The sequence below is a fragment of the Mauremys mutica genome, chromosome 4 (genome assembly GCF_020497125.1).
Source record: "Mauremys mutica isolate MM-2020 ecotype Southern chromosome 4, ASM2049712v1, whole genome shotgun sequence".
NCBI classification, from domain to species: domain Eukaryota; kingdom Metazoa; phylum Chordata; order Testudines; family Geoemydidae; genus Mauremys; species Mauremys mutica.
Genome location: NC_059075.1, coordinates 145,415,398 through 145,436,428, shown reverse-complemented (window position 1 = coordinate 145,436,428; position 21,031 = coordinate 145,415,398). Strand labels below are relative to the sequence as shown.

Below are 21,031 nucleotides of genomic sequence, written 5' to 3'. Positions count from 1 at the left end.
GCCACCTGTGCTCAAGGCATCTTAATTCCCAAGTCTAATGCTTAGTTAGCCCTCTTGTTTCTGCATTAGTTTCCAGCAGTGCCTGCTGGATTTACCAGGTAGGGGTTGGAGCCTCTCCACAGCACAGGGGTGGGCAGGTTGAGTGGGGATCTTTAAAGCCGTTGCTTCTGATGCAGCCCCGCCTGCACGACCCCCCCGTCTCCTGGCGGTCGGTAACAGAACTGCCCAGGGCATGTCAGAGCGCGCGCCCTGCGCCAACCTGAGCCCCGCCTCCCTGGGCTCTACAGCTTCCGTAGTGCGCCGAGCGGCCGCCAGCCTTCCGGCCCCGCCTGATGACGTGAGCGCTGGGGGCCGGAAGCCGGAAGGACGGACCCACTTGGCAGGGGTGTTCCGCTTTCTCGGGCCCCGCGGAGCCTGTCGGGCCGCAAGGTGAGAGGCTCCCTGCGACGTGCCCCGCCCCGCCCCGGCTGGGCCCGGGGCTGTCAGCGGCTCGGGCCCCGCGGGACCGGCAGCCCGAGCCTGTGTGGGAGGGTTCGGGGCCCCGCAGGGCTCTGCCCAGACTGGGTCCAAGGCCCCCCCGTGTCTCGGGGGGCGGGGCGGGGCTGGCCTCTGCCCCCGGCTCTCTGGGGTGGGGTCCGAGGCCCGGCTCTCCCCCGCCGCCCCGGGTCTCAGGGTGAGCGGGGCCGGGGCCTGCGCCCCCACTGACATCTGCGCTGTGACCGCAGGTTCCCGCGCAGGGCGATGACCGAGTACAAGCTGGTGGTGGTGGGAGCTGGTGGCGTTGGCAAAAGCGCCCTGACCATTCAGCTCATCCAGAACCACTTCGTGGACGAGTACGACCCGACCATAGAGGTGAGTCCCTGATGCAGGCGCTCGCTCGCCCGCTGCCCCGTGCCAGGCTGGGCGTATGAAGGCAAAGCTTGGTCTGTACAACGCTCCTGAAACAGACGTGTTTATTCTTGTGGCTGATTTGAGGTACAGTCACGTTTTGCAGTTCGGCTGTGTGTGCACTGCAGCTTCTGAACCCGTTCGGGGAAGTGGCAGGGCTCAGAAATAACTAACAAGGTTCAGACGCATTTGTAGTTCCTGTACACTAGTGCAGCAGGTTATCAATCCCTCTTCTAGCTCTCCAGGTGAGGCTGACTTAGGCTGTCATGCACTTCTGTACAACAGGTTACACAGTCACTCACCCTTCTCCACTGTAGCGCATACACAAATTTATTACTTGGTCTTCCCAGGCAATGCCACATTGTTCAACCCAGCTAAGTGCTGACAGCATGCTGGACTTGCAAGTTGAAAAGTTCAGTTTTTTTATTGGTCTTCATGTTCAGAGCTACACAAAGTTTATTTTGAATGTCCACTGCTCCAGGTAAACCAGACTATGGCCATTGCAGCTGAAGCAGGTCAGTCACATGTACCTTAATGTACACCGTATTTGTTTCTGTACATGATGCTTTACAGCGTAGATTGTCATCTCCTCCTGTTGTCCCACAGATAGCACTCTCCCTCGCCTTTTCCCTATCTGATTATGAAACTATTTGGGAAACTGATATATCCATCATGAGGCAAACAATGGGTGTTGTGTGTGTATAAGTGGTTGTAGTTTGAGCCTCTTTTGAAGGACTATTTTGAGACAAATCTGTTGAATGCACTGCAGTACAGGTAGGCATCTGTGTGCATTTCATCCCATATTCATATATCCTTTTTTTTGCTTGTATGGGTAATCAATCACTACATGTATTTTCATCATTACTATTTTGCTGAAAAAGGGGGGGCATCCTCTCCATTGCACTGTCCGTTGAGTAAGTTCTGTGGGGGAAGGGACCACCTTTTTGTTCTGTGTTTGTACGGCCCCTAGCACAATGGCATCTTGGTCCATGACTAAATCTCCTAGTTGCTACAGTGGTACAACTAATAAAAGTAACTATGAGTAGGGTCATAAATCCGGGGGAAGCACATTCCTGTGTCCTACGCCACCGGTTTGACTTGGTTCCCAGGACAGGCCTTCGATGATTTAATGGGGTTTTATTTGGTGCTGGTCTGGCCAGGATGATTCTGAAGTTAATGCAGTAACATTATCATTTGAGTAATGTTTTATGAGGTAAATAGCATTGAATTTTGTTTATATAGGTGAGACATGCATAAAAAATAAAAATAGATGTAAGTATATAAAACAACCTCCAAATGTTGGACTCTTGCTCCTTCTAAAAAGGACATAAACTGGAGAAACCTCTTCTGAATCATGCTCAATATCAGAATCTTCTTTCTGGGATTCTGTTTGGGGATTAGAGTCCACTGTATCTGGGGGCATATTCTCCTTGATGTATGGTACAGAGGTACATCATGGGGGCTATTCTGTGAGATGTTCGGTTTTCCTTTGCTGATATAGTTTTGTAACTTCCTGTAGATATACTCAGTGAATCACAGCAGATGTTCCTCCTCTCCCTGCAGTAACAGTGCAGTAGGATGCAGTATTTTGTCTTTCCAGAGGTGAAAGGCTTTTTTGTCACAAAAGTCCATGCTGTGTTAAGATCACTAGCAATACACCCTGCACTTGAAATGCTTCCTCAGTTAAGAGTTCAAGAGAAAGCGGAGCAAGACATGGAACTGCTGCCAGTGTTAGGCTTTGGTCTAGGACAGGGGTCGGCAACCTCTGACACGCGGCTCGCCAGGGTAAACACCCTGGCGGGCCGGCCCGCAGCGCTTCCCGCCGCCCCCATTGGCCTGGGACGGTGAACCGCGGCCAGTGGGAGCCATGGTCCACTAAACCTGCCGATGCAGCAGGTAAACAAACTGGTCCTGCCCTGGCGAGCCATGTGCCAGAGGTTGCCGACCCCTGGACTAGCAGGTGCCTTTGAGACACTCACTAATAGAGTCTGAAGTAAGGGATTGCAGCAGCAGCACTAAGGCTTGTCTTTGTTTTCAAAGTTGTCTTTGTATCTCTCTCAGGATTCATATCGGAAACAGGTAGTTATTGATGGTGAGACCTGTTTGCTAGACATTCTGGATACTGCAGGGCAGGAGGAGTACAGTGCTATGCGAGACCAGTACATGAGAACTGGTGAAGGCTTCCTCTGTGTCTTTGCCATTAATAACAGCAAATCATTTGCTGATATCAATCTCTACAGGTACGTTCTGCTCTTTGGGAGGAAGTTTTTCCTAGTTTTATTTTGGAGGGGCAAGGATGGAGTGGCGCAGTCTTCAACTGGCATTGAACGTTATTCACCACTGGAATTAGTGGAGACCACAAGACAATCAGTGATCTTCAAATAATAAATGCTGGAAAAATTCCATACTGGGTTTCAAAATGCCTTTTAAAATCGGACTCAATGTTTTAGAGTGGTACATAAATTGTCCGCAAATGGAGAATGGAACAGCCACCAAGATAGAGTGTTGAAGATTAGCTGGTATTTCAGTGGCGTAGCATACAGGACAAGACACCTGAAATAGTAGTGAAGGGGGAGCACGTCAAGGTGGATGCACTGATGGGGTAAGGAGAGGGACATATTGGTTAATGGGTTAGGGGCTAAGTCTTGTGAGGTCCTTTCCAGCACTAATGTCTGGTTTGTAATAAGATGTCGGTTTAAAACTCAGTTTTTGTACAAGAAAAGCTGGTTTTTAATGTATTCTTTCTCCAGAGAGCAGATTAAGAGAGTGAAAGATTCAGATGATGTGCCAATGGTGCTAGTGGGAAACAAGTGCGACTTGCCCACAAGGACAGTGGATACAAAACAGGCTCAAGAACTAGCCAAGAGCTATGGGATCCCCTTCATTGAGACGTCAGCCAAAACAAGACAGGTGACAAGCTTCCATTCTTCCAGTGTGATTTCTCTCCTTGGTGCTATAAATCTGGGAGCAGCCTGGATCCTGTGTGGTACTGATGGCCAGGGGGGTGGAGGTAGAGATGGAGATGTGTAAATCACTCTCCCGTTTTTACCTGTGAGTTCAACTGGAACATGCAGAGTAGAACTTTAAGAACATAAGAACGGCCATACTGGGTCAGACCAAAGGTCCATCTAGCCTAGTATCCAGTCTTCCAACAGTGGCCAATGCCAGGTGCCCCAGAGGGAATTAACAGAACAGGTAATCATCCCAGTGATCCAGCCCCTGTTGCCCATTCCCAGCTTCTGGCATACAGAGGTTAGACACACCATCTCTGTCCATCCTGGCTAATAGCCATTGATGGACCTATCCTCCATGTACTTATCTAGCTCTTTTTTGAACCCTGTTATACTATTGGCCTTCACAACATCCTCTGGCAAGGAGTTCCACAGGTTGATTTTTTGTGTTGTGTGAAAAAAACACTTCCTTTCGTTTGTTTTAAACCTGCTGCCTATTAATTTCATTTGGTGACCCTAGCTCTTGTGTTATGAGAAGGAGTAAATAACACTTCCTTATTTACTTTCTCCACACCAGTCAAGATTTTATAGACCTCTATCCTATCCCCCCTTAGTCATCTCTTTTCCAAGCTGAAAAGTCCCAGTTTCATTAATCTCTCCTCATATGGCAGCCATTCCGTACCCCTAATAATTTTTGTTGCCCTTTTCTGAACCTTTTCCAATTCCAATATAACTTTTTTGAGATGGGGGACCACATCTGCATGCACTACTCAAGATGTGGGCGTATCATTGATTTATATAGAGGCAATATGATATTTTCTGTCTTTATATAGTTTCTTTTGCTCTGGACAATATCAAAACCTCAGTGACTCCTCAGACTCACATTGATGGCCTCAGTAGCTAGATTCTAAAAATGCCAAGTCCTTACCAAGCAGATGAGAGTTCAGCCATCCCTCTCTTCTGGAGTAGTTTGTAGTAAGAGCAAATGCTGTTCTTATGAGCTTTTGTCCCAAACTGCCACGTTTCCCTTGGCTTCTAATTAAGGCCAGTGTTGAAGCTAAGTCAGTGACATGTCCTCAGAGCGTGTGTGTTTATATAGAGAGCATTCTCTACTTACTGCCCTCTGTTCAGTAGGCTTCCCCAAGTCATTGCTTCATCCACATCTCTTTTCAGAATGAATCTGGAAAGGGGCAATAAATTGCTAAGAAATAGCCTGAAAAAGAAACTTGAACAGGGAGGCAATTTGCCACGAAATAACCCCATTTCCTACTGAGGACATAAGCTTCAGAAACCTCCTCCTCCTATAGCTACAGTCGGCCATTGCCTCCATTGTTAGGAGGCTGCTGCTTGTTTATGGTTTCCTCAGAGGGAGAATTATCAAAGTCAAGAATGTAATTGTGGGAAATGTGGGCATGTAGTATTGGTTTCCGGCTGTAATGAATTGTGGGATAAGTTGACCCCTGATCTCTCCTGGCTCCCAGTTGGCTAGGAGCTGCCCTGGAGAGAGGAATCCATTTTGAGTAAGTATGTCAAAGAATCCTTTGGTGGAATAGTAAAATGATGGATAGAGTGCAGAGTGATGTCCAAGCACATGGGGGAGAGAATACCTGACCAGGACTCTTTGCATTCAGGGTGTCGAAGACGCCTTTTACACATTGGTGAGAGAGATCCGCCAATACCGAATGAAAAAGCTCAACAGCAGTGAAGATGGGAATCAAGGCTGCATGGGATTGTCATGCATTGTTATGTGATAAGGTAAACTGAGATTAAATCTTTCATTTAACTCGTATGAATGCATTTGTAAGCCTTGGAAAAAGTAGATTATAATAGACCAGTTGCCACAGCCTTTGCTATATCATAGAACCTGTTGGTTGGTGTCCCATGGATTTAACCAGACCTAGAACCAGTTACTTCTCCAAAGTTTGTTTAATCAGTTAGGAGCAAAGTTTGAAAGTGGATGGTCTGTTCATGGTCTCTCTAGATGGGACTGGCAATTCCGGTCTGTATGTCCCTTTGTGTCCCCCACCCTTGCCAGCTGCCTCTGTCCTTTGGGAAACACTGGTTTAATCCAGAGAAGCCCAGCACACACTTCATCCTTATTCTCACACCAGTGCCACCCAAGATCTTTACAGCTCTAAGATTAGCTTTTGCTTGTGACCTGCTTCTGTACAGGGGGAGGGATAGCTCAGTGGTTTGAGCATTGGCCTGCTAAACCCAGGGTTGTGAGTTCAATCCTTGAGGGGGCCACTTAGGGATCTGGGGCAAAGATTGGTCCTGCTAGTGAAGGCAGGGGGCTGGACTCGATGACCTTTCAAGGTCCCTTCCAGTTCTAGGAGATTGGTATATCTCCAATTATTACCTTTATTACCTAGCTAACATCGGAAGCACAGCTCTGGGGGAAGAGCGGTTTGTAATTGCATCTTCACAGGCCACAGAGGGAGAACCATGTGCCGTTCTTGGGCGGCTCAAACAAAACTGCAGTAATTCAAACAAATGAAGAATGCTGTGATGGAGGGTTAGAGTCTTTCCAACAGCTGTCCCGAAAGCATTGCCCTGCTGAATAAAGTGGGTAGGTTACCCCAGTACTCATTACACAGACACCCTGTCATATCACATGTCCATCACGAAATAGTATAAAAGCTAATCAGAGATGCTTTTCCCTTTTAGCCACCAAGAACACCTGGTTCAGATGTAGCTGGAGGACAAGTCTTGATGCCACTGTAAAGCATGTCATGATGATGCCCTGCCAGTACCCTGGTGCCAGCCGAGCAGTATAAAGTCCTTTTCTGTGCTCCATCTGAAGAGAACATCTCTGAACAGCTACCTCCTTGCTCGGCTACCTGAGCAGAGAAAGCCCCATCTGTTGATGCTCTGGGATTTTTGTTTTTTTCCCTGGGTAGGTTCAAACAGAAAACTGGTCACAAGAAAAGCGAACTTTAAACACCAAATGCTGTGAAAAAGATGACAACATTTTTACCTCTAGAATAGATGCCAGAAGTGATGTTTGTTTCCTTTGTAGCAGATTAAGACATGGGGAGGGATAGCTCAGTGGTTTGAGCATTGGCCTGCTAAACCCAGGGTTGTGAGTTCAATCCTTGAGGGGGCCACTTAGGGATCTGGGGCAAAAATCAGTGCTTGGTCCTGCTAGTGAAGGCAGGGGGCTGGACTCAATGACCTTTCAGGGTCCCTTCCAGCTCTGAGAGATAGGTATATCTCCATATATTATATTATTATTAAGACCTGCAGGGCTATCTGAGAAATGTCACTAATCACTGACTGGCAGATAATGTCAGAAATGGCATTGCCACTTTTTCTTAATACTCTGCTACCTGTTCCAGATTGGTATCTGCTCTCTGTGTGCACCACACAGCCTACTCACAGCACACCATTGTGTCATGCCATTTACACCGATCCTCTATCTTTCTGTAATAAAAAGGAGAGATCTTTGTTAATTAAGTGCCTGTTTGCAAAGGAGCTTTAGAGCTTTTCCCCATTGTCAGACTGAAGGAATTACCAAGGATTCAGATTCCCTTGAGAGCTGGTGCCCTTGTAAATGATCATGTCTTTGAGAAATGCACGTGGCCAGTTTATTGGCGTGACTGGACTCTGCCTCTTCATCTGGAGAAACTTCCCGGCTGGAAGGTCCAGTAGACATGTGGGAGGAGTTCTCCATGTCTAAGGAGCAGAAGGCAATGGATCTGTTTTAGTGGGTAGACTCATGTACATTCCATCTAGCTTTGTCACTGTGTCCACGGCTTCCTTCATCTCCAGGTAGGACCAAACTAATCAGCTGCTCTTGTTAATGTTGGCTGGAAATATACGTGGTCAGCTACTTGACAGGTAACCACACCAGTGGATTTTACCGGTTTGGGTGACTATTGATTGTTCAGATTTGTCTAGAACTTGCAATTCTATTTTAAAATTATTTGCCTCATCACCAGACTTCAAATAAAGCCTCTGTCAAATTAATCTCTGGGAAGAGTAGCTGGGGGACATTCTCAATGGGAAAGGAGTCTTGGATTTCTGACTGGCGTGCACAGTGTGTAGTTTGCTCCAGACTGCAGTGCATGCAGTCCCTCCAAAAGCAGGGGCGAAGCTAGCAATAAAATATTAGCACAGAAAACTGATCTGGCTTCTGATTGTCTGACTTCAGAATCATCTGTGGCAGGGGTTGGCAGAATGAGGAAGGAAAGTCAGTGATCAGCATAGAGAAGTTTTCTTGGTTTGCTGATGGGATTTTGGTGCTTGTTCTACCCCCAGCAGAGTATGAGTGAATCCTTGCACAAATCATGGAGATTCTTCCTGGAGCAAGATACCATTTGCTAGTTGGCATGAACTAGGCCTCAGAAGTAAGGGCACTCGTGTAATACTCTCCCAGTTATACAACACTGTGGTATGTTGGGTCCTTCACTAGCCAACGTACCATTGGAATTGGACTCTGTGACCAGATGAGCTAAAGTAGAATATTTCAAAACCAGTCGTCGTCGTCATCGTGGTAAATCCCAAAGGGACATGGCCTCCTTGCAGATCAAGTGCCTCCTGGATCAATCTCTGGATAGGACCTTAAGGTGGTCTGGCTGGATGTTCAGTTTAGGTCTGTCACTGGCAGTTTTATCACACCATTAAAGTTTTGGGCACCCACATGATCACTGGCCATGTAGTAGCATTCCTTAGTAAACGTGCTTCAGAATTAGTTGTTTTTTCATACTAATAATATGTCCATATCAAGAAAGCTGCTGAAAATAAACCAGTGCTGAAGGACTTGGTTGCTGGGTTCAGCTCCAGATGTCTGTTTCTGATCTTGTTCTGCTATTTGATACAGAACAGCCGATGAAGACTATGAGAATTGAAAATGTCATGCCTATGTTCTACAGTCTTCTTCAGCACCCATGTTTCACTTCCGTACAACAGAGTTGATATAACCATGGTTCTATGGATCCACAGCTTTATAGCAAGCTCGACGTTATGATATCCTCACAGCGGCCACTGAAGGGCCTGAAATGTGGTGTCATGTTCTGCTGTACAAGTGTCCACATCTTTCAAGCATCCTCCAGCACTGTGTGTGACGCTGCCCAATTATCTGACAGCTCCCATCTTTTCAGTATCTCATCCAAACAAATTAATAGTAAACTGGTTGTAATCTGGAGCTGGAGGTTGCTTGATGGTAATGGCCAGGGACCTAATTTTATCTGGATTAATAACCAGACCAATGCATGCTACCAGATCAGCCATCAGCTGTAGATGCACCAGACTGAGCCAACAAGACAATGCCATCACCGTATTCAAGATCTCAGAGCGCAATGGTGTTCAGCTCAGCGTCACCAACAGCTGCCTCCTCAAGCTTATCCATCAACCAATAGTGCCGAAACGGAACAACAATCATGACTGAACGCAGCCTTGCCAAACTCCTGTGGTGCTAGGAAACCAAGCTGTGTATCTGCCATTGACTCAAATGCAGCTTTCCTTTCCATTATAGAGCTCCTCTGTCAATGACACTATCTTCCTAGGGATGCTAAGTCACTTCATCAGATCCCACACACTTGCTTGAGGCATTGAATCAAAGGCCTGACAGAAGCCTATAAAAAGTGTTGTTCAGGACTTATTAAAGTCAGACACCTTCTCAAAAACCTGTCTCAAGGTAAAGATCTGGTTGACAGTGGAAAAACTAGGTCTAAAGCTACAGGGAGTATCCCTGCCTTTGCCATGCAGTATATTGTTGATTCCAAAGCAAAGTGTGGTTCCAAATCCCATCCAACCTAATAGTGTGTTTGCTCTAGGAAGAGCAGTTGGTGTATAACTGACAGAGGGAGCTCAGAGCCCTAACATGGACCCCACACACAGCGGCTGGTGAGGGTTTTGTTTCAGCTTGCTGATAGCAGGATCATAGATTTTACTTTGGGATTTCCTCCTCTAATTAGAAAATGTTGAGAGGTAAAGTTAGCCCTTTAATGATACTTCCATAATCAGCTATATGCCTGCTCCTCCTCCTCCTCAAATGCAGAGGGGAATGCTACTCTAATTACTGTATACCCCCAAATAATCTTTAGTGACATTATATACAAGTGTAGTTCCTAAAATAACTTTGCTTTTGGCTGATGTGAAACTGATACCTTATTTCAGAGTAAAATCTCTGTACATAAAACATTAGCTTCCAATGATACACATACATGCGCAGGGATGGGCAGCATTATGGAGAGTGCTGCTTGGGATCTGCATGTTGGATTCTTGACTAGAGGTCCTTTTTGTCTTGTGGTTTCTTGATCCCATTGTTTGAAGTCACAGGTCCCTCCTTACTGGGACAGGCCCAAGAAAACCCTTGGTAGTAAAATGTTGTGTACTGTCTTGTCTGTCAGTAACTGGAAACTTGTACATTTTCTTATGTGACAAGATGTAGTTCTTGATTTGCAAAAACACTCCTAACACCTTGTGCTGGTGGTTGGTTATATGCCCGGGGTCAGCAGGGAGACATGAGAATTGTGAGTCTAGCATAATGTGTTGTCTGCTTTCTCTAAGCAACCATGATTGTGTTCTGAGGTGGCCCTGTTGTGAGGACTTTGGGTTTTGTGTCTTGCATCTGCTCAGGTTATTGAAAGTAAGAGCCAACCTGGAAAGATCGTGGCCTGGGGATGCCCTGTGCAGGAGAGGCAGGTATCTCTGGCCACTAAGATTCTTTTAGTCAGATCTGTGCAAATTTTGTAGATTACCTGGAAATGTGAACGATTTTCTTGTGCCAGACTGTGTGGGAAAAGGGACAACAAGTGCAGTGTTTAAGGGATCGCTTTAGAAAGTGTGCTGTCAGAGCACACTCACAGGAAAGTATTAAGAAATCTTGTTTCTTTACAGCTGGTATTTGATGTTTAAAGGTCATGAGTTCAACCATAGGATATTTAATCTTCATATTTGGCTGGGTCTGCAGCATCTTAAGTAGCTGAAAGTGCATCTGAGAAGCATTCTCCATGTTAAAACAGTGTAACACATGCTATTTGTTGTTTAAAAACACACTAACTATGACTCCAGCTTCTGGGAAGCTCTGGAGTTAATGTTTGAGCTTGCAAACTCTCATCTACTTTTTCTATAGCCCCCCTAAGTAGAACCCTTCCTGTTGGGAAATACCAAATTGTAAAGTTAATGAGACTGGACCAAGGATTGTGTAATGTGGATTTTACCCTAGGGTCCTTGGACAGGGGATTCAGTGGGAGGATCTTTAGGACACTCCCAAAGGTTGATCTACACAATCTCTGTATCATTCTTATCATATGAGTTTAGAAACAGCTACAGTTAAAGCAGTTCAATCCTCTAGTGTGGCCACAAATATCCCAATGTGCTGGTGTATGTGTACAGGAATAAGCTGTACTGATAACTGAAAGAGTAGCTAGTAAGTGGAGCAAGGTCTCAAGTGAGGTTTCACAGGGATCTGGTCTGGATCCGGTGGTGGTTAACATAGAATCATAGAACTGGAAGGGACCTCGAGAGGTCATTTACTCCGGTTCCCTGTACTCAAGGCAAGACTAAGTATTATCTAGACCAGTGCTTCTCAACCTGCGGCCTTTCAGCACAGAGCTGTGATCCATGTGACATCCTCAGGACCATATAAGTAGTAGTGGATGCAGCCCACAACGGTAAATAGGTTGATAACCACTGATCTAGACCATCCCTGACAGGTGTTTGTGTAACTGGTTCTTAAAAATCTCCAACGACGGAGGTTCTACAGCCTCCCTAGGCAATTTATTCCAGCGCTTAACTACATGACAGTTAGGAAGATTTTCCTAATGTCCAACCTAACCCCCCCCCTCCTTGCTGCAATTTAAGCCAACTGCTTCTTGTCCTACCCTCAGAGGTTATGGAGAACAATTTTTCTACCTCTTCCTTGTAACAACCTTTTATGTACTTGAAAACTGTTGTAATGTCCCCTCTCTGTCTTCTCTTCTCCAGACTAAACAAACCCAATTTTTTCAATCTTCCCTCATAGGTCACGTTTTCTAGACCTTTAATCGTTTTTTGTTCTTCTCTGAACTTTTTCCAATTTGTCCACATCTTTCCTGAAATGTGGCACCCAGAATTGGACACAGTACTCCAGTTGAGGCCTAATCAGCACGGAGTAAAGTGGAACATCTTTATTACAGACCTGGATATAGGAATAAAGAGCATACTGATCAAATTTGCAGATGACACAAGGAGGGGGGGATTTGCCAACACTTTGAAGGATAGAGCTAAAATTCAGAGGGATCTTGATAAATTGGAGAACTAGGCTATAAACAATAAAATGAAATTCAACAGATAAATGTGAGGTGCTACATTTATAGAAGAAAAAGGAAATGCACAAATACAGAATGGGAGATAACTGGCTTGGCAGTAGCACTGCTGAGAAGGACCTGGGAGTTGTGCTGGATCACAACCTCAACATGAGTCAGCAGTAGGATGCCGTTGCAAAAAAGGCAAATGCTATTTTAGGTTGTATTAACAGAGGTATCCAAGACGCGGGAGGTGATAGTACTACTCGGCACTGGTGAGGCCTCAGCTGGAGTACTGTGTCCAGTTTTGGCCAACAATGTATAGAAAGGATGTAGAGAAACTGGAAAGGATCCAGAGGTGAGTGACAAAGATGATCAAAGGGATGAATTGCAAGCCATATGACCAAAGGCTGAAGGAACTGGGTATGTTTAGTTTGGACAAGAGGAGATAAAGGGGGGACGTGATAGCGCTCTTCAAATACTTGAAAGGCTGCCATAAAAAAAGATGGCGAAAAGTTGTTCTCTCTTGCTACCCAGAGGGCATGACAAGAAGTAGTGGGTTCAAACTACAGCATAGCAAATTTAGATTAAATCTCAGGGAAAAAACTTCTTAATTGTAATAACAGTGGAACAGACTGGCTAGGGAGGTTGTGGAAACTCCTTTTCGCTGGAGGTATTCAAAGAGAGGCTGGATAGCCATCTGTCTTGGATGGTGTAGACCCAACAAATCCTGCATCTTGGCAGGGGGCTAAACTAGATGACCCTTGTGGTTCCTTCTAATCTATGATTCTAAAATTCTATAGCAAGCTCCAGTATAACTGCATCCACACTAGAGGTTGCACATATTAACTATATGTATTCCTAAGCCAGTATTGTTAAAGTGGTTCAAAAACTGTGGCTAAGACCAGTGTGAGACAACTGACTCTAGTTTGCCTCCTAGCTATATTTAACTGTAATCACCTTCATAAAAAGGCCATTAACTCTAACAGCCCCCAGTGCACTCAGGTCTCAGACACACCACACCAGAGTACATAAGTTCTCAAGAGCCCTCTTCCCTGTGTGTTACAACACCTGAAGTGGTGGTGTGACAGGTGCTTTTCTCACCTTAGGAACTGCCTTAATCTATTATTCGGCTGAGTGCCATAAGCCAAACTGAGCACATCCATCCCTCATTCACTCAGGGTAACCCACTGTAGGAGGCTCATTCTCTCCTAGTCCAGAGACTTAGAGTGACAGGCTTGATCAGGGAAGTGCATGTTTGGGCAAAAGTCTGGGGCAGATAAATTGGAGAGACTGTAGATGAAATGGTCAAGTGCAAGCACAAACTCACTTGGGAGCTAGTTCCTCTGCGTGCTGAGCTCTTACCTAGTATTGTATTCTGTACCTTGCCTCTGCAGCATGAGAGCAGGCCCTTGAGCTATGTCCCTGTGTTGGTGGAAGGCTTCTTCTCTTCTACCTGCTCTTGTTTTGTCTGTTCTCCTTAGTTCTGTTGTCTGGGTCACATCAGGTCATTTCCTAGGTCCTGATCCAAAGCCCAGAAAAGTCCATGGAAAGACTCTCATTGAATTCACTGGGCTTTGAATTGGGCCCATTGTACATGGGCTCTCAAACACCATATTGCTCAGTGGTGATCTCCTACCAGGATAAGTCTGAGCTATCTAAGAGCTTTCCAATGGTTCACTCCTCTTTGCATCAACACTGACACCATAGCTCTGTTACTACAAATGTCAAATCTAAACCAGGTGTATGATCATGATGAAACTGGACTCATCCTTATGCACTCACTTGTTCTTCTTTCTCTTCTCCCTCCTCCTTTGCATATGTTGCTACCCCGTGTAGTGATCTCAGTAAAACTCGCAGCAAACCTGTTTACCTTCCAAGAGTTTCATGGCTGAGCTCTATGTTTGCTGTTCTGATCTCCATAAATCCTTTCTGGTACTGCAAGCTAGTTGACTGACTCTAACACCTGTTAAGAATAAGGCTGCTGTATCCTCCATGCCCAACATCCATTACATAGTGTAATGTTTTTACTGGTTTTGAGTTGATTTGGGAGAGAGCTAAATGGGGAAAATCTAAGCATATAGCGTGAAAGCAGCACAGCGCTCATCTTGCTGGTGAATGATTTTGTCTGCTGGGATTTTTCAAGCTACAAAACCTGATTTATTATTTTTAAAATATATTTTACATTGGGTTTGCATATGCATAGCTGTGGCCAAATTTCTTTCAGCATATCGTCAGCCACTTGTAGGAGTTCTGTGTAGTGGGGATGGGACTCAAACCCAGGAATTTTTTAAGGCTAGTTGGGAGGTGAGGGGGCCACAAATCCAAATACAAACAATATTTTCATGTAATTTTTTTTATTGTTTTAATTTAAGTTTAGAGAGTATCAGAGGGGTCGCCGTGTTAGTCTGGATCTGTAAAAAGCAACAGAGTCCTATGGCACCTTATAGACTAACAGATGTATTGGAGCATAAGTTTTCGTGGGTGAATACCCACTTTGTCTGACGTCACATGCATCTGACAAAGTGGGTATTCACCCACGAAAGTTTCTGCTCCAATACATCTGTTAGTCTATAAGGTGCCACAGGACTCTTTGTTGCTTTTTTCAGTTTAGAGAGGTCTTCCAATGTGGATGTCTCCTGTTTGTTAGTGCACAGTAGCCTGAAAGTGAAACTCGCAATGCTACCTTCACTGTCTCAGCTGAGAGAAACAAAGACTCAAGCAACATAAATGAGACCAAGAAAATGAGATTTTTTTTTAAGGTAATCATTGGTTAATAATCTCAGATGATGGTAACAGAAGAAAGATATTTTTTTAAAATACACCCCTACCTCGATATAACGCTATCCTTGAGAGCCAAAAAATCTTGCCGCGTTATAGGTGAAACCGCGTTATATCGAACTTGCTTTGATCCACCAGAGTGTGCAGCCCTGCCCTCCACCCCCCCGAGCACTGCTTTACCGCATTATATCCGAATTCATGTTATATTGGGTTGCATTATATCGAGGTAGAGGTGTACATGATTTTTTTTATCCTGACAGCCCTTATATCCCAGATAGCAAAGTGGTGACTAGCACAATATTTCTTTAACATCCCCACTCTGCTAATGTTTAAGAAAGTTCAATATGTATTATTCTTACTGTTCATTCTACTGTTGTTTTTGTAATAGAATTCAGGTATTTACAAAGGGTGGATTTGGTTTCAAGTAATTTCTGGGCTCTTTGGTGTCTCAGTTGTATACACGTGACACTCCACATGCCTTTGGACTGCCAAACCCAGATGAAAATGGTAATGTGCAATCTGCAGGATAGATGGGAACTGTCGGGAGTGTGTATCCTGGATCAAAGGGCTACTTTATGTTCCATTGGAAAGATAGCTGTTTTCAATAGACTCTCATTGATTTAAATTTAAAGTCAGTTATTTTGCTTATAAAAATATTTTTTAAAAGAATAAACCTGTGAAATCTTTGGTTATTTATGTGTTGGAGATCATTAACTGGGGAAGGGTACCCACCCTTTACTGCAGTGTGCTCACTGGACAATGCTGGCCATCCTTTCTCTGCAAGAATTGTAGATTTCTTGAACAATTCCTCAAATTGTCATCACTGTCTCTCAGCAGTAGCCACACACATACATCTGTGAGTTATACAGGGGGCTGAAATTGCTACAAGGGACCAATACTATTCTTGGTGGCCACTATCCTGACACAGGACACTTCCTACAAGTGTGAAAAAATATTTGCATACCTCCTGTTCATTCTCTGCTGATCAGTGTCCCTGATGCAAAATCAGTTGTTCTGGGGAAAATTCCATCTTAAATTCTTGTTCTATAATAGCTTTTGCAATTGTTCCGTCTTTTTGAGTTCATAAATTCTATGGCGTCAGTTGCAAGTGCTCTTTTAGGACCATTAGACCACGTGTATGTTTCTCTTTGCCCATCATGTTGCTGCAATTTGGTGGTGGACACAGAATCTAGACTGTTCCTTATATGTTCAAAAGGAACAATACTATGGGGTTTGTAGTCACAGAATGCTTCACAATTTGAAATGACAGTGAATAAAAAGAACACTGATGTTAAACAATCCAGATTAATAGATTTTAATGTTAGAAAGGAACCATTATGATGTAGTCTGACTCTTGTATATTGCAGGGCAAAGAGTTTCACCCATTGAATCTGGCAGTGAAGAGAAAAGACGGTTACTCACCTTTGTAACTGTTGTTCTTCGAGATGTGTTGCTCATATCCATTCCAATTAGGTGCGCGCGCGCCGTGTGCATAATTGTTGGAAGATTTTACCCTAGCAACACTCAGTGGGTCTGCTGAGGCGCCCCCTGGAGTGGTGCCCTGATGGCGCCTGATATGTGCCCTGCTGACCCAGCACCCACTCAGTTCCTTCTTGCCAGCTACTCCGACAGAGGGGAAGGAGGGCGGGTTTGGAATGGATATGAGCAACACATCTCGAAGAACAGTTACAAAGGTGAGTAACCGTCTTTTCTTCTTCGAGTGCTTGCTCGTATCGATTCCAATTAGGTGACTCCCAAGCCTTACCTAGGCGGTGGGGTCGGAGTGAGATGTCGCAGAGTGAAGGACTGCGGAACCAAATGCAGCATCACCCCTGGACTGCTGCACTATCGCGTAGTGGGAAGCAAAGGTTTGAACCGATGACCAAGCTGTTGCCCTACAGATCTCCTGTATGGGTACATGAGCCAGGAAGGTGGAGGACGAAGCTTGAGCCCGAGTGGCGTGGGCAGTAAGGTGCATAGTTGGGACATCAGCCAAGTCATAGTAGGCACGGATGCATGATGTGATCCAGGACGAGATGCGCTGTGTGGAGACTGGAAGATCCTTCATCCAGTATGCCAGAGCTACAAACAGCTGAGTTGTCCTCCTAAAAGGTTTCGTTCGTTCAATGTAAAAGGCGAGGCCCCTGCAAACGTCTAGGGAGTGCAACTGTTGTTCTCGTCGAGAAGAGTGCAGCTTCGGATAGAAGACTGGAAGGAAGATGTCCTGGTTGACATGGAAGGCAGGCACCACCTTAGGAAGGAAGGCAGTGTGTGGTCACAGCTGTACCTTGTCCTTATGAAACACCAAATATGGTGGGTCCGACGTGAGGGTTCGAAGCTTTGACACACATCTCAACAAAGTGATGGCTACGAGGAAAGCTGTTTTCCAGGAAAGGTACAGGAGTGAGCAAGTGGCCATCAGCTCGAACAGGGCACCCATGAGTCTGGATAGGACCAGGCTGAGGTCCCACATAGGGGCCGGATGCCGAGTTTGTGGGTACAGATGTTCCAATCCCTTGAGAAACCTGCTGACCATGGGATTGGAGAAGACCGAGCGCCCATTTTCGCCCAGGTGGAAGGCTGTAATCGCTGCTAGGTGTACTCTGATGGATGAAACTGCTAGGCCTTGCTGCTTCAAGGACAAGAGAGAGTCTAAGATGGTAGGTACTTGCACCTCCAGAGGGGCAGTATTGGTCAGGGCACACCAGCAGGAGAAACGCTTCCACTTGGCCAAATATGTGGACCTAGTAGAGGGCTTTCTGCTACCCAAAAGTATGTTCTGCACTGAGCGGGAGCAACGTAGCTCAGATTGGGTTAGCCATGCAGCATCCATGCTGTGAGATGGAGGGATTGCAGGTCCGGATGACAGTGTTGGCCGTTTTCCTGAGTGACCAGGTCCGGCCACAACGGAAGTGGAGTTGGAGTGGTCACCGACAGATCGAGGAGAGTGGTATACCAGTGTTGCCTGGGCGATCAAGATTAAGTGAGCCTTGTCTCTGCGCAACTTGAGAAGGACCTTGTGGACTAACGGGAATGGAGGAAAGGCATAAAACAGGTGATCTTTCCACGGTATCAGGAAGGTGTCCGACAGGGAGCCCCGGGAGCGCCCCTGGAGAGAGTAGAACACCTGGCACTTCCGATTCTCGCGAGAGGTGAAAATGTCTGTGGGGAAATCCCCACTTCCAGAAAACAGAATGGTTAACGACCGGGTGAATCTACCACTTGTGAGCCAGAAAGGATCTGCTGAGGTGATCTGCCAAGGTGTTCTGGACTCCTGGGAGAAACGATGCCACCAGGTCAATCAAGTGGGCTATGCAGAATTCCCACAGGCGAATGGCTTCCTGACAGAGGGGGGGGATGATTGTGCTCCCCCTTGTTTGTTGATATAAAACATGGCCGTTGTGTTACTGTGAAAACTGTGACACAACAGCCCTGAAGGTGTTTGCGGAACGCCTGACACGCCAGGCGTACAGCTCTCAGTTCCCATATGTTGATGTGCAGGGATATCTCTTGTGTAGACCAAAGGCCCTGTGTGTGAAGGTCCGCAAGGTGAGCGCCCCAGCCCAGAGATGATGTGTCCGTGGTTAGGACCAGGGTGGGCTGTGAGGCATGGAATGGCGTCCCTCCGCATACCGAGTTGGGGTTCAGCCACCAGACCAGGGAGGTTAAGATTTCCGTTGGTACCGTGAGCACTGTCAAATTGTCCCGGCCTGGGCAGTACACGGATGAGAGCCAGGCCTGAAGTGGCCAGAGGCGCAGTCTGGCATGTCTGGTCACGCAGGTGCAGGACGCCATGTGTCCCAGTAGACCGAGGCACGTGCGTGCTGTCGAGGTCGGGAAGCTTTGGAGGCCATGGATAATGCTTGCCATGGACTGGAAGCAGGCATGCGGTAGGCATGCACGGGCAAGATTTGAATCCAGGACTGCTCCAATGAAGTCTATTCTTTGGGTCAGCTGCAAAGTGGACTTTTCAACATTGAGCAGCAGGCCCAGCTGTCTGAACAAGCTCATGGTGAACTGAACATGAGATTGCACCTGGACATTGGAGTGACCCCGAATGAGCCAGTTGTCGAGGTACGGAAACACTTGGATCTGATGCCGACGGAGTGAGGCAGCCACGATGGCCATACATTTGGTAAAGATCCTTGGTGCCATGGATAGACCGAAGGGAAGGACGGTAAATTGGAAGTGCTGTTGTTTGACCACAAAGCGAAGGAAGTTCCTGTGCAGCGGGTAAATCGCTATGTGGAAGTACGCATCTTTCATGTCGAGGGTGGCGTACCAGTCTCCAGGCACCAGGGAAGGAATAATGGTCCCCAGGGAAACCATGCGGAACTTCAACTTTTTACCATGAATTTGTTGAGCCCGCGCAGGTCCAGAATGGGCCGTAGTGCGCCCCCCCCCCTTGCCTTGGGGATTAGGAAGTAGTGGGAGTAAAACCTCCTGTCCCTCAGTATCTTTGGGACCTCCTCTATAGCTCTGATAGTTAGTGTTTGCACCTCCTGTAGGAGGAGTTGCTCATGAGAGAGGTCCCTGAAGAGGAATGGGGGGGAAGGGGGGGACAAAACAAATTGAAGGTGGTATCCACTTTCCACCATACGTAGGACCCAGCAGTCTGACGTTATGCGGGACCGCACAGGGAGGAAATAGGAGAGCCGGTTGGTGAAAGGTGGGAAAGGATCCTGGAAGGAGATTGGTGCTCCGCCCTCAGGCACACCATCAAAAAATTTTGTTTGGACCCCGCCGATGGTTGGGGGAGGGGGACTGGTTCTGGCCCGTCTGAGGACCAGATTGTCTTCTCCTACCACCCTGGCTACATCTTCTAGAGAAGTTCTGTCTTGGCCAAGGGGTATGGTAGGTGCGCTGTGGTTGGGGTCGGAAGGGCCTACGTTGCGTCACCAGGGTATGCATGCCCAATGAGCACATGATGGCCCGGTTATCCTTCAGAGTCTGGAGTCAGTTTTGTCTGAAAATAGACCATGGCCATCAAAGGGCAGGTCCTGAATAGTTTGCTGCAGTTACGGCGGGAGACCAGAGACCTGCCGCCACGAAATGCGGCGCATAGCTACGCCCAAGGCCAGAGTCCTAGCTGCCAAGTCTGCCGCATCTATTGAGGCCTGCAAAGATGTCCTGGCTACTTTCTTGCCCACCTCCAGTAAGGCCCCGAACTCCTCCCTGGACTCCTGAGGAATAAGTTCTTTGAACTTTCCCATCGAGTTCCAGGTGTATTGTAATTATAGCAACTCAAGAGGGTCTGCTGATTAGCCACTCTGAGTTGTAGGCCGCCAGTAGAATATATCTTCCGCCTGAACAAATCCAGGCGCCTAGCGTCCTTGGATTTAGGAGCGGGAGCTTGTTGGCCGTATCTTTCCATCTCATTAACGGACTGTACGACAAGGGAGTACGGTTGGGGGCGAATATACAGGTATTCATAGTCTTTGGAGATGACCAAGTACTTCCTCTCCACTCCCTTGGCAGTGGGAGGAATAGATGCCGGAGATTGCCAAATTGTATTGGCATTAGCCTTGATGGTCAGAATAAACAGCAAGGCTATATGTGTCGGGGTATCGTCAGATGAAATGTCGACTATCGGATCCTCGACCACCACCTCCTCCACCTGGAGGTTCATGTTTTGTGCCACCCTGCGAAGCAAGTCCTGGTGTGCATAGAGGTGGGGGGCCAGAGGAGGACGTACCCGCCACTGCCTCATCAGGTGAAGACAAGGAGGATACGCCCGGGACTAACGGGTCCTGAGGCAAGTCTTGCTGGGGGGGTATCCAGCTGCCCTAGGTCCACCATGCTAGGGGCATGGGCCTGAGCTTGAGGGTAGGGCTGTCACCTCTGAGCCCCCCCCCGGGGCGGGGGGCGGCAACTGACAGTGGCCTCCAGGACCCAGGGTTCTGAGCGGGCAGAGCGAGAAGCCCCCAAGGGGACACCTTGGGCTTGATGGTATGCCCAAGGGGTCCAAAAGGACCATTGTGGGGGTCCCTGAGCAGGATCCTGCCCGTCATGGCTTTGGCTAGCGCCGTCCAAGTCTTGGTCATGGACGTGGTATCCACTTTCCGCTTGGGACGATCTCAAGTTAGGGCGGGACGGCCAAGGTGGAGCTGCCCGCTCATGCTGGGTCGCACTGTCCTGTCTTGTTGCCTCGTGCCGCGCAGATGGAGATCGGTGCCACGG

At 46.9% G+C, this 21,031-nt stretch overlaps 1 protein-coding gene across 1 annotated transcript; it reads left to right on the top strand.

Annotated features, from left to right (window-relative positions):
• Positions 1–332: 332 nt before the first annotated feature.
• Positions 333–11,577, top strand: NRAS (NRAS proto-oncogene, GTPase). Its single transcript, XM_045016307.1, has 6 exons — positions 333–429; positions 726–852; positions 2,950–3,128; positions 3,639–3,798; positions 5,471–5,594; positions 6,507–11,577. The coding sequence occupies exons 2-5, from the start codon at positions 742–744 to the stop codon at positions 5,588–5,590; spliced, it is 570 nt and encodes a 189-aa protein (XP_044872242.1). The 5' UTR covers positions 333–429; positions 726–741; the 3' UTR covers positions 5,591–5,594; positions 6,507–11,577.
• The last annotated feature ends 9,454 nt before the right edge of the window (positions 11,578–21,031 follow it).